This window comes from Pomacea canaliculata, linkage group LG6 (assembly GCF_003073045.1).
Source record: "Pomacea canaliculata isolate SZHN2017 linkage group LG6, ASM307304v1, whole genome shotgun sequence".
Lineage (NCBI taxonomy): Eukaryota > Metazoa > Mollusca > Gastropoda > Architaenioglossa > Ampullariidae > Pomacea > Pomacea canaliculata.
In genome coordinates, this window is record NC_037595.1 from 24,323,313 (window position 1) to 24,337,194 (window position 13,882).

Consider the following 13,882-nt stretch of genomic DNA (forward strand, 5'->3'; position numbering starts at 1 on the left):
ATCGAGTATGTACTTCTACGTCAGGGTCACGATTCAGCTTCCAGATTTTGCCTGCGTAAGCAGCACAAGGACTGCGCACGATGCGTAGACGTTATCATCCACATCATAGCTTCTTTCTGTTCTGATCATGGCGGTCTCGTTTACAGTCAGAAACTTCAAAGCAGTGAGTTCGCCTTCTGACAGATGGTTAAATCGTTTTCTGATTCAACAAGTGACAACGAAGGGTTAAACGTCTTCGTGTCCACAGACTGTTCGTTGGACATTAAGTATTTATTCATGCAGAGAAGAAAGTCTTCTATTTAGCAAGCTATTGAGAAGATCTTATATCTTGCATTTGCTTGCTCATATGTATGCTTATGTGTTTATACACGAGATTACGCTTCTTACTTTAAAGACTTGCCACAACTAGGAAATTGACGTACGTATACCTCCTTAATATACAAAATAGTAGTTGCACGGATTAGAAGGCTTTTGCTCATTCTGTCTCTAGGACCCCAATATTTCTTGTCATCATTACAGTCACAGTTAGACTTCCCCAGCACTCATGTTAAATATTGAGAAGTTTGAAAAGAAGCAGTCACTAACTACAGACTGTATCAACACATGTAAAGCATTTCTTTAATACGGGTAAATAATCTGCTTGGATGCATTCACAGCAATATATGTATGTAATAAGTTGTGATGTCCCACAATCCAGCAATAAAAACTTAGAGACTACAATAATCTTTATATCCTTCGTTGAAGATGCAGTCAGTACAAGCAGACTGCGCAGCTGAGTAGCAAGAATTCGACATCTTGACCACCATCCTAAACAATGAACTCTATCTGTATATACGAATGATCATGCTAGGAAATTGACCCACCCTGTAAAAACATTCAAATAGCGACAATTCGATTGTCTTGACATTGATACGCTAAAGCAGATTTATTTTTACCTCTTGGGGGTGTGGGATCTGGATTAAAATAAATTTGAGATTTATGGATTAAAAAATTTATGAAAGTCATGCAGGTCTTTAAGAATTCATTTCCAGTAATCGGACATCATCTCTTCATCACATGACGATCTGTTGTCAATGACTCAGTTTCCGTGGAGACACTTCATCCTCCCATACCTATGAAGTTATGTCTAATGTGCAAATTCATCTGCCCACACTAATAATAAAAACCATTCATCCATTACTTTCTCTACACGTGAGAGGTTAGTGACTTACTCTAGACACAAGTCGGAACAGGGAAGCACGGAGCTTTGGCGCAGATGACTTTTTTCATGACGCACCTCTTGTCCCTAGGCGCACGACTGGATTAACAGGAACAGTCATTATTATTTCATTTTGAATCAGCTGCTGAGCCCTAATCTCACCAATTTATTCTGCAAATCCACCGTGACAAGATGATACATAAACAAAGAAAATGGTAAACAGGAGCACAACAATAAACTATGTTTGACTTTACATTTAATTAGAAAACGACATATGTGAATATTAATATAGTTCATACGTAGTAAACTATCTGTTCGGACGTACACTGCAAGTGCTTTGATCTACAAACGTGCGACAGTGACCCTGCAGGTCACAGCGTGACGTCACACAGGAGTACTTACAATATTCGCGCACGTCACGCTCGTTCTGGAGGCACGCACTGTCTACAATGTCTCCCAGGAGCACATTTCTGGAAGTCAGGGCAGTCCAGGATCAGAAAGACAGGAGGAGCAAGAAGAAGCGATGCCTTGACGTGGACAAGTCCGGGCACTTTCCGTCACCTGTTGTCAATCCAGTGACATGATCATGGATACATGGAACCGTTTCATAAACTCTTTACGCATCCCTGCGCTCATTTATTAATTAAGGCTAGAGACCGTCTACAGAAAGTTTAGAAAGCTTTTCATTTAAGCGTTTTCTTGTCCATTTTAAAGAACATTTTGTGTTTTTAAAAACCCTCCTTTTAATAATCCAGCGAAAGCATTAACTGTGCAAGACAAAGCTAAGCTAAGAAATGGGATAGTCTTCTAACTATCGCGATACAAACGGCGAATGTTTCTCGTTTCTAGCTGCTTTTGTTGTCTCAGGTCATAGGTCTGAGCTGTGACAACAGGGGAGAGCATTCACGCGATGCCGACGCAATCTCCACGTGGATTATTTGACGTCATTCAATTGCTTTTGACGTCAGACAAGATGGCGAGGCGTAACCGGCGACACAGTCATCAAGGTGGGAGCCGTGCGACTACAGAGATTATGATTGTCGCGTGCGACCTTACGAAAGTCGTTAAAGACTTTTTCTTTCATTTCATTTCTTTAATTTTGTATTAACAGTCAAATCTCGCTACTATACCACTTTTTGCTCGGTCCTGGTAGGCTGGCACAAGTAGCGAGATTTGACTGTAATTCTTATCATTTGTGATGCGAACTGTATATGCAGAAAAGTTATTTACGTATTGCATAGAAAACACTGTGGTCCTTCGGGTCATTTGACAAACATAGCCAAAACCGCATTCCTGCAACGACAACAAGTTTTTATTCTAATATATCTGTCATTTTAAAATATCGTCATTTTTCTCTATTTAAAAGGTAGTATTTTTATTTATGTCTATTCACCAATTAAAGTCAATAGAAATATATACAAACACAGTAACATGTATTGACGTGCATTCAAAGCGATTTGCTAGAAGTTGTCCTCTACCCTCTGGTGTTTCAGAAACAGAAGTGAAGGCTGTCAAAGTCTTGAATACATACTTCACTCAGCAGTATTTAACTCCATTTACATTTAGAATTGATTAGAATCCCATACTCTATTTTACTCTTTGTTATTTAGTTTAGCAAGTTCTAATTGAGGACTTAGTATGTTTCTGCTAGCAAGAACGCCTTACAGTGTGTTCACAGGTAAAGACTGTGTACAGGTGTCTGGCAGGTGTGAGCACCACAAGCGTTTGGGCAGCACTTGAGGTCACGTGGACAGTTTGTGTCTGACTGACACAAGTCTGCGCAGACTCCGACCTCGCCAGGATGCGTCTCTGGACACTCACCAACCTTGTCAGAATCTGACGATAAAAGAAGTATCTCTAATGTATTAAAAGTATCGTTCTTTTCATGAATTTCAGAGAGATAAAGAATAATACTTTACACAATCGTATTTGAGTATGATTACAAACATACACGAACAGAAAAAGTAAAATGATGGCGTCTTAAAGTATAACAAAGCCTGCTGACTAGAAAGTACCCCGCTCCATTGCTTCATCTACGAATCCTACCATACAGGTGAAAGATAATTTGTAAAAGTTTTCTTTCTAAAGTAAGCTTATGATTCAAAGACAGCTTAACAAACAAACAAAAAATAAATCCCTTTCTTGACATATTGTCGACAGCATCCTGAGAGCTTTACCAAGCAACTTTTTTGGAAGCAAAACTTAGGGCTCTTCTTGAGTTCAAAAGGTCTTCTCTGATTATTCTGAGCAGTTTACCCCGTTTTTCTAAAGCGTATTACTGTCAAATAGGAAAACGCTCTATAAAATCTACTTTTATCATCATCTTCAGCGTCATCGTCGTCATCATCGTGAGATTTTCTTGAAAAAGGGGCATAACTCAATAATCGTTAAAGGTTTAATCAGCAGAACTTACTGGGGCAGCACACATCGTATACGTCGACAGGTGAAGTGACACACCTGTAGTTGCTGGGACACGTGGTCTTGTTGACCACTCGCCCGCACGACGCCTGAGAGTAGTCTCCCGTGCCCGTGATGACCCACAATGGCTGACCGTCGCTACATACTTGCTCGTTGCCCGTTGGGGGATAGCGCATGGGGTCTACGATCAGAAAAAAAATTATAATTCATTTAATGTTCTTCCTTTCAAATAAGAAAACAAGACAGTTAAACAAACTGAGCTGTTGATGATCTGTTTCATTAAGTACAGCTTTCTGTACAGTATATTCAGAGTTAGTCCTCAAAATTATTTTTTCGCAATTGTTGAAACAGTAAATGAAACTTCAGTCATGCTTTACCAAAACATATGGGAACGATTTCGCCGGAAGTTGTGTTCAGCACTTTACGACATACGGAGTATCCCCAACAATCCTGTCGATAGAAAACGTGGAGTCAGTCGCCTTCACTACTATTTTAAACTGTTTTAAATTATATTATTGAGAAATTAATGTGCTACAGTGATTAATAAAATTTCAAAATCAGACTCAGATTCTCTTTCTTATGATCCACTCGTTGTCATGTGTATCTTACTATCTCTTGCTCGATCAACTTTCTATGGAATACTAAGCAATTTAAATTGCAATAAACTCGCTTTTAGAAGACAATAAAATATTTATCAAACTTTTTGACAGAAAATATTTAGTAAATGACACCACGCTAACATAATCTCATGAATCTCAACTTAAAAACTAATCTTACGAGCGTGGCTTGATAGTATGTTTGTTTGTTTGTTTGTTTGTTTGTTTGTTTGTTTGTTTTTCTTTTTACTTCTGATCGCATACCGTATCTCTTCCAAAGCTAATCATTTTAGGGAGGTATATTCTTCTAAGAAATTTGAATTCCTTCGTATTGCACTTTTTTTCAAGGGGAATGTAAAACAGAAAAATTAATGCCATAAACTGATAGGCAGCGATATAAAAAGTATTGGGACAAAGTGAACCTTCACACATACATCTACACACATGCATCTACACACATACAGCTACACACATACAGCTACACATATATCTACACACATACATCTACACACATACAGCTACACACATACAGCTACACATACAACTACACACATACAGCTACACAACATACATCTACACACATACAGCTACACATACACACATACAGCTAACACACAGCTAACACAGCTACACACATCTACACACATACAGCTACAACACACTACAGCTAACACATACAGCTACACACATACATACACACACACTACACACATACAGCTACACACATACACAGCTACACACATACAGCTACACACATTACATCTACACACATACAACTACACATACAGCTACACACATACAGCTACACACATACAGCTACACACATACACTACACACATACTACACACATACAGCTACACACATACATCTACACACATACAACTACACATACAACTACGCACATACAGCTACACACATCTACACACATACAACTACACATACAGCTACACACACACATCTACACACATACAGCAACACATACAACTACACACATACAGCTACACACATACATCTACACACATACAGCTACACACATACATCTACACACATACATCTACACACATACATCTACACACATACAGCTACACACATACATCTACACACATACATCTACACACATACATCTACACACATACATCTACACACATACAGCTACACACATTCATCTACAGCGTACATAGAGCAAGATTATTTCAAGATACACTTACTGATGATGCACATATGATTCTGTATGTCCCAGGGACCTGTGCATATGTCATGGTCACCTGAAATTAAAATCAAAGAGAATTAAAATTAAAACGAAAGGGATAACTCAATCTGTGTTCACCTTCTGGATTCCTGACTAGCCTCCTGATGTGTTTTATGGTCACCTGTAGTCATTTCGACATCACACATTGACCCTGACAAAATGTTCCTCAATCTCACGCTTTTATATATCTATCAACTTTAGTAACAAAACTAAAAATGTTTATATAGATTGATCCAATTCTGACATGAATTCAAACACATGTTTTTAATGGGTGAGCAGTAATATAGTAGTAACATACAGGCAAGCATTGTGATGTATGTTTCCATTGTGAAGACCTCAGGGCAGGGCTCATTTGTCAAATATTTTAAATAGACTGATTTTTGCAAAAACGTGACTTGACGAATGTGATTGTTTTCCATGATATTTGCATGATTTTGATTATTTTCCGCTATATTTGTAGGCGTGTCTTTCGAGAACGGATGAGCAATACTCACCCAAATGTGGGGAAGTAATATCTTACACCAAGTGTTACCCAATAATTGAAAATAAATGTACATCTCGCAAGTTCTTTAAGTCCATAGCTGTTTAAAAATTAAATACAGCTCTGTGTAGCTTTCAAACATTTCATTTTTATTTTTTTATAGTTTGGATGGCCCATGCTCATTGTCCTTCACGTCAACCTTTGCGTCGAAGGAAACTTATGACTCACAATCTGTTTGCACTGGATGAAACCATAACAGCTGTTTAAGGTGCCTACATCCATATAGTCAATACTGCTGCTGTAATAAATAAAATAATGGCCGTGGTCGATAATACTAGGGTCACGGCCCATGTGCTGAAACTTTTATGAAGACATTTTACTAGCAACCCTATCTATGGCACAGTGCAAAACATTTCATCCCATTAAATCATCTCTAACAGAGAGTACCTACCAGCCACCAGTCCTATCTCTACAGCAGCCTTTAAAAAGTAGTAGAAACACTCACAAATAAAGTGTACTCTGTTCTTACAATGACTGAAATTTGAGCTCTGAGGTGCTTGGTGCACCCGTGCACATGATTTCCATGTTACACCACAATTAATGAAAAATGAATTCATTAAGAAATAAAATAGCTTCAAAAGACGAATATTCTGTCTTGGAACAAATAAAGGGCTAAATGCTGTAGGAAATGGGAAAATAAACTGAAAATATAATTATTATGGGAAAACAGCTTTAGTACAAAATATAACATGTAGTCAAAATGGCTTCAGAGCAGAATTGTACCTGCAGTCTTGGGAACAAATTCTGTAACCAACTGCATGAGGATGGAGAGTAATAACCTGTGTACTTTTTGTAAAAAAAAATAAAAAAATAATTAATTCTGGCAAAATAATTAAGTCCTTTTGAAACAGTTTGGAAAAGATTATTCTTAGAGAGGCTACAAGGTATACAATTTTCAAATGAATAAATATTATTAGGGTTTGATGAGCGTTTGAAACGTAATTTATGCTATATTTTAAACTATTATACTCGAGGCAAAACGCTTGATATACAAATGTAACGTGGTGAAAATATTACTAACTTTGAAAGCGAGTACTCACCGCCACAGCCAGAAGGACGACTACTCTCATGTTGATGCCGCCGGTAACGCGTGACGTCTGACGTCTGCTGTTTGCACTCCCGATGGCGGACCTTATTTACTTGCAGGGGAGATACGGGCAGCAGATGTCGGTTCAGGTTGTCTTTACGTCAGCAGTCACGTGCGTGTGTAGACATTAAAGCAAACTACGTCAGCTTCCTAGGTTTGCCTGCGGTAAGCAGCACATAGGCTGCGCATGCGTAGACGTTTCTCCACATCAGGTAGGCTTTCTTTTGTTCTGTCATTGGCCGCATCTCGTCACTGGTTTCTTGCCCTTCATTGTAATGGTCCCCCATTCACTGTCCTCAGAAGAATAGTGACTAACATACTTGCTATTATAGACTCGGATTACGTAATGGTAGATAAAAAGGACAGAGGTGAATTTCATCTTCCACAGTTTGAACCCAAGGAACGTGAATTCACTAAAGTATGGCCATAAAGTTTTGAATACCCCGTGCTTTTTACTTTCTATGAAGTCCAAAACATTGTACGGAAAGTCACCTCATGTTTTTGGTTGTAAAAATTATTTTTTCTCAGTGAGACTTGAATTCGAACCCTGAGATGTAAGTATGGAATGAAGCGCGAACGTTTTTACTCCACGATAAAACATCTGAGATATAATGTTCGGCAATGTTACCTATTTTCTTCTCAAAATAAAGAAAGTAAAAAAGAGACTTAATTTATATTACACAAAATCTCATTTAAAGCAAAAAATGTTTAAGGCAGAAAACATTAAAGCAGTGGAGTTCGGCGTTCTGAGAATTCAAGAAAGATGATCAACAAAGTGTACACACAGATGTTGTTGACATTTTATTTTTTTCAGTGCAGGGCAAGTAATTTATTTAGTAGTGGCTTATATGACAAGATCTTTATCTTGCCTTGCTGTCATAAAGGTGCTTATGTGTGCGTGTGTGTGTGAGTGTTTGTGGGTAGAAGTTGTCGCCATGTTTTGTTGGGCTTTTTTTTTTTTTTTTTTTGTGGATTCCTTAGTCCGCTGCGATGTCTAAATTATAGTTCTGTATTGTTTGACTCCAGTTTACTGGCCAATTTCTGTCACAAACGGTCACATGCACACCCAACACTCACGAATTTGTCTTGACATTAACTTGTTCTTTTTCCTACAGAAAATAATAATCTGCCTCTTGTCTGGTCTTTACTATGTGCGACAACACTTTGCTGCGTAACGTATATAGCTCAACAACATCTAAAATTCCTCTTTAAAAATATGTTATTTATCACTAGAACTTTGTTTTTCAATCAAAAGGTCAGCAGGTTCTGACGAAAAACCAATGTGTAAACAGGATTTCATTGTCGGACAACGTTGACTGGCAATATTTTACTGACTTGCACAGTTGCAGTGACTTGGGACTGGCATTATCGGAATACACAAATCTATATTTCTCACGAATATCTAATAGATACCGCCACCTCTTGGAGACAGATGGTGTAAACACTGGAGATGCCTCTAGGAGACGAGCGCCACACACTCTTTTCTCTGTATTGCCAGCTCTTGGGCCAGCAATTTGGAACCCGTCGAAGATTCTAGGGATAGTTACTCCTAGGGTCGCTCGGAGGATCCTGTAAATGTCGCTACACCATTAATGTCGACTTGTTTTCTGAGCACACTCTCTTGCAAATGTAGTCTCACACAAGAAAGCTTTCATCTACCAGCAGTGAAGACCTTCTCCATGTCGGCCCTGTCTGTCTTTAGTCTCAGATGTTGTGTGAGCTGTTGCTGTGTTATCTGGTCATCTTACATCTTACACCTTATATCCCTTGTCTAATTGAGTCGAACGACATGGAAAGGCTAATCTACTGTGTGTTAATCAGCCAATCAGACAGCAGGAGACATCGAGAGACTGATAATATAAGTACAGAAGAGCGCTGCGTGCATGGTGTGTGTGTGGGTGTGTAGATGTGTGTGGGGTCTGTGTGTGTGTGTGTGAAGTTTTGCGAAAATAGATATTTCGTCACTGTCTGCTTCATTTTATAAAGATGTAGTTACATTTTGTATTCCTCCAGACATAGTCGTATATGTAGTTGTATAATCGTTTTGCATAGGTATAAATCGTAGTATATACATCTGTATAGGTAGTAGTGTAGGTAGACATGTATGTACTGTAGCTAGCAATAAAGAAAGCCTTAGATACAGCGTATTGGTAGCAGTATGAAGTCGTATTACACAAGGGACTAGCTACCCGTGCTAATGTAATTGTCTACTTTGGTATGAAATAACTGAGTTATATTAAAGCGTTTTTGCAGATACAGATGCACACTGTGAACACTATTCACACAAAACTATTGAACACCATCGACACTTGACATAGTGGTTTATATTTTCCTTCAGACTTAGTCTATGGGAAGGTTATCCATCTTCCCTCATTGACCAGTAGCTGGTCAGAGGCTGGAAGTCATCAAGAAGGTGAGCTTCACTACTGGACTCCATTTCTGAAAGAATCAAACATGGTCTGGATATTTTATATTTTCCGTACATTTCTACAGAATTTAAAGCGAAGTCATCCATATTCGTTGATGCATGTTAATTTAACTACTTCTTCAGTGAGAGCAGGAAACTGGTTTTCAAAAATACAGTAGTACGATAAGTGAGGATAGGAAATGATCGCTATGTAGGTCGCTATACAACTTGCCTCCAGGACTGAACACGACTCCATTTATTTAAGCTGTAAACAATTGTGAAGTTTAGTTTTTATAGAAAGGGAGAGAAACTGTGTATTCCTCGAGACATTTTGACTTCCTCTTTACTTTCCATTGTGTGTAGCACAACACTCCATTTATTCAATGAATTATATAATAACTTACTCTAGACACACGTGGGCTGAGGAAAGCATGGAGCTCTGATGCATGTAACTTGTTTTAAGATGCACCTCTGTCCATAAGGGCACACCTGAAACATCATCATCGTCGTCGTCATACATCGTCCATTATCCATCCTTCATCCAATCATCATCCATCCACCATCCACCCATCATCCATCCCCATCCTCATCCTTCTTCTTCCATCCTCCTTCCTCTCATCCTCCTTCCTTCTTCTCCTCCTCCTCATCTACGTCGTGGTCATCATCATCGTCGTCGTCGTTTTCGTCGTATGAGCTGTTTTGACTCAACTTTGCTAAAGTTTAGATACTATTATATATGTTCTACTACACAAAAGACTATAATTATAAAAACAAAATAAGAGAAACTTCACATGCTAAGTGTGTTCAAAGTGAAGGGCCACACTACATAACCAGCTTGACGACATTATTTCATCTACCCACTGTTTCCTGGCATCATCTAGTACATCATCAGCATGTGATACCTACCGTGTTTTTGCAGGTTCGGCTGGGGACAGGATCCACACACGTCATCCCACAGAATAAACGGCCAGGACAACACTTCTGAAAGCCAGGGCAGTCCCTGTCCGCTGACATCTCCTGCGGTACTTTATGCAATCTTGAATGCGAGGCGCTGGGCACTGCCCGTCCCCTAGGACCATTGTTAAGTAAACGATCGATGTGAGGAGAATTTTATTTTTCATATCTAATTACTTAACTCGTAGAAAAAAATCACATAAGTTGTAAAAAGCCCTTCAAGGTCGATATGCGAAAATAATTGTATTTTTGTTTACGCAATTAAATTCAAATTGCATATATTACATTGACATGTGACACAATATTGCATTGTACAATTTTAATATACATATGTGTATGTGTCTATGTTGATATGTTAGCCATCGGTGGTGTATTGTAATGTCATAATTTACTTGCAGAAGGCACGCACTCCGGGCCGGTCGGGGTGTCTATACAAACCATGTCCTTCTCACAATACTGCGGAGAGAGAGAGAAACAACGAAAAAAATGACTGGAATCTTATCTTGTAATAAGTTTTTTCTTTCCAGAAATATATGGGAACATGTCAATCATTGAAATATTTGTAGCCATTTGTGTTTTCTTTACTAAAGACTCGTTTTCTCCAGCATTTATAACCAAACGGTTTATTTTATGTCTTCTGTTTTCAGCAGAGAACCCCACCTATCTGTATGTTTGTACATTTCCAAGCATAATATTTTTCTTAAAAAGTAGAAGATTTGTATTAGAAGAATAAGGATGTACAAAGACCAGTTTCTCGAAAAATAATGTCAGTTTAAACTTATTAAATTACAGACGTAGTCTCAGTTACATATATATATATATATCAGGTGGACATGTTTTACTTTGTCACGGCAGGTGAGGACCCTGCTCATGACAGGTCTCTGGCAGGTGAGGGCGCCACAAGCGTTCCTGCAGCACTTGAGGTCCAGTTCACAGTTGCTGTCGGACTGACAAGTGTTGGCGCAAATTCCAACGGAATCATTGGCCGGAACTGGACATTGCCCACTCTTAACGACGTTTCCATCTACACAAAAATAACAACCAAACGATCCTAAACAAAGAATGTGACTAAACCGGAAGCTTTGTAGTCTCATGCCTAGTTTTAGCAATTAACTGAAAAAAATTATCTGCCAGCAGCCCAGTAATACAAGTTCGTGGAAGACGATAATCTCACTAATCATTGTCAACTAACATGGAGAAGTTTCTGGACAGCACAGGGAGTAGGCGTCGGTGGGTGCGATGACGCACGTGTAGCCTCTGGGGCACGTGGTTCTGTCGACCACTCTTCCACACGCAGCCTCCGCGTAGTCTCTCCTGCCTCTGATGACCCACAATGGGCGACCGTTGCTACATTTGTCCTCGTTTCCAGTTGCAGGATAGAGATCTGTGTCTACAGGAAAAAAGCCAAATGCAAAGTTCTGTGTAAAGATGTTTGTGTGAGAGTGAGTTGACACTTTTGGTAAGCTACTTTTCAAGAGAATATTGGAATTTGTAGTCAACGATGAACTTAAGAGGTCAAGGAATCTAAGTGCATACCTCATTCACATTGTTGTTGTTTAATAATACTTACTGAGGCACTCTGCAGTAATCACACCAGAGGTTCTGTTCAGCACTTCATGACATGTGGAATTTACCCCACATAACTGTCGACAATGAATATAGATGTCCTTAATAGGGTTTGAATAGCTTACTAGTAAATATTTGCTAACAATCTCATCTTGCTTATTAGAGGCATTTCATCATTCTTGTTATCCTTCTTCTGAGTAAAATATTTGAAGGTTGTTATTATTTATAGTCTGAACATGGTGGTACTTGACATACAACGATTATGTCCATCAAATCGTTCAGACTACCTACCATAAAAATAATCTTTTTTGGACAAGCCTTTGCTAATGCTGTGTGAGCATGTAGCAGCTCTTATTTGTAGTTTCGTTAATCACTCTTCATAAGGTATGGAGAGGGAAGAGAGAGAATAAAGAATTAAATAATAATTTATAATAATAAATAATAATTAAAATACCCACGATTCCAACACATGTTCTGCCTGTCGGCAAATATTCAGACGCGGATGACACGGTCACCTGAAAAATAAAACAAATCATGTCACCCTTTGCTTGGCTTTCTTCGTTTTTTCCGTGTCAATTCTCGCAATACCAATGCCTTGATAGATGGACAAACGGGGAGATACCCAATCGGTATTAATGTTTATACTCAATACTCAATACTCGCTTTTGGCTCCAGGTCCTTAGAATGCCAGCAGACCGAATTTCATACCAAGCATACCATATGTTGTTGAGCATGCATCTACAAATCAAAAAGTGGCTTTCTAATGTCTTCTTTCTATTGTACAAATATGGTTTTGGGCTTGCCTGGTAAAATCAGGGAGTGGAAAATGTGAAAATGTTTTCAAAAGTATTTATGGATAATTAGCATCAAGAGTGCCATGGACTGGCTCTGCAAACAGGTGCCACATGCAAAGAAAGAACAGCAGGCCCAAGACGAGATCAGGACACAGGACAGCCAATTGTTACTGTATTGGTGTCAGGTGGTAACCAAACCGCCCTGATGCCATGAAGTAGTGCTATAACACCCAGTAGTGAGCAAGAGTGAGAGACTACCCAGCTACACGCACCCATACATGACACAACGATAATACAGCTGATAGGAATGAAACAATCTCTAACTGCAATATTTTATAGTTTGCAACTGTATATTTCCGTTACTGAATTGATGTCCATTTTTTTCTTTACTATGACCCTTGTTATAGTTATTATAATTGAAAAGAAAATTCCAAACTCAGCAGTCTTTGCAAACATTAATTGTAGTTCTCGATTGTTCACGTGTGTCATGGAAACAAAGTTGTTTAAAGTAAGTAGACTTGTACTCACCAGCACAGCAAGAAAAAACAGCATGGCCATGACGACCACTTTATATACGCGAGAGAGGTGAGGAAGGAACCTGACGCACCCAGATGTATAGTCTGAATGAATGAGCTCGCGAACTTTATAATGTCCATTTTTAAGGCGATGATGACGCCCTCGAGAAACATCCGGGCATGTGCGATGAGCGTCAGACGTGACCAGGTTACCTACAGTCAGCTAATTTCAAGGACATCGAAAGATTATAAGATTAATGTGCATACGTATTTAATACACTCATGTTTTAGTTTTAGCTCTCTTGTCAGCAATCTGAATTTTGAAATGTGAACATGCGCACAACAAGATACGGACGTTTCACTGAGTCTCAAAACGTTTAAGGAATCTGAATGGCGATTAATCATCTGTTGAGTGGTGACTAACTGATTTGATACTTTGTTTTTGAGTGGCTTAGAGTAGAAGAACAAATGATAATATGTGGCTTTCTTGTCGAGGAGCTCTACTGACATGCAATTTCTTCAAATATATACATATACATAAAGACAGAGATGATGAA

General features: G+C 38.8%; 1 protein-coding gene and 2 long non-coding RNA genes across 3 annotated transcripts; all 3 read right to left on the minus strand.

The window, feature by feature from the left end:
- Window positions 1–2,459: 2,459 nt before the first annotated feature.
- On the minus strand, window positions 2,460–7,173 carry LOC112566387 (WAP four-disulfide core domain protein 2-like). The gene is made up of 6 exons (XM_025242552.1): window positions 7,043–7,173; window positions 5,421–5,477; window positions 3,994–4,066; window positions 3,612–3,797; window positions 2,864–3,034; window positions 2,460–2,491 (listed from the first exon to the last, which is right to left on the minus strand). The coding sequence occupies exons 1-5, from the start codon at window positions 7,070–7,072 to the stop codon at window positions 2,871–2,873; spliced, it is 510 nt and encodes a 169-aa protein (XP_025098337.1). The 5' UTR covers window positions 7,073–7,173; the 3' UTR covers window positions 2,460–2,491; window positions 2,864–2,870.
- Window positions 7,174–10,844: 3,671 nt separating this feature from the next.
- On the minus strand, window positions 10,845–11,832 carry LOC112566389. Its single transcript, XR_003099578.1, has 3 exons — window positions 11,643–11,832; window positions 11,293–11,474; window positions 10,845–10,906 (listed from the first exon to the last, which is right to left on the minus strand). It is a non-coding gene; the product is annotated as an uncharacterized LOC112566389 (long non-coding RNA).
- A 180-nt stretch (window positions 11,833–12,012) lies between these two features.
- LOC112566390 lies at window positions 12,013–13,412 on the minus strand. The gene is made up of 3 exons (XR_003099579.1): window positions 13,339–13,412; window positions 12,475–12,531; window positions 12,013–12,093 (listed from the first exon to the last, which is right to left on the minus strand). It is a non-coding gene; the product is annotated as an uncharacterized LOC112566390 (long non-coding RNA).
- Between the last annotated feature and the right edge of the window lie 470 nt (window positions 13,413–13,882).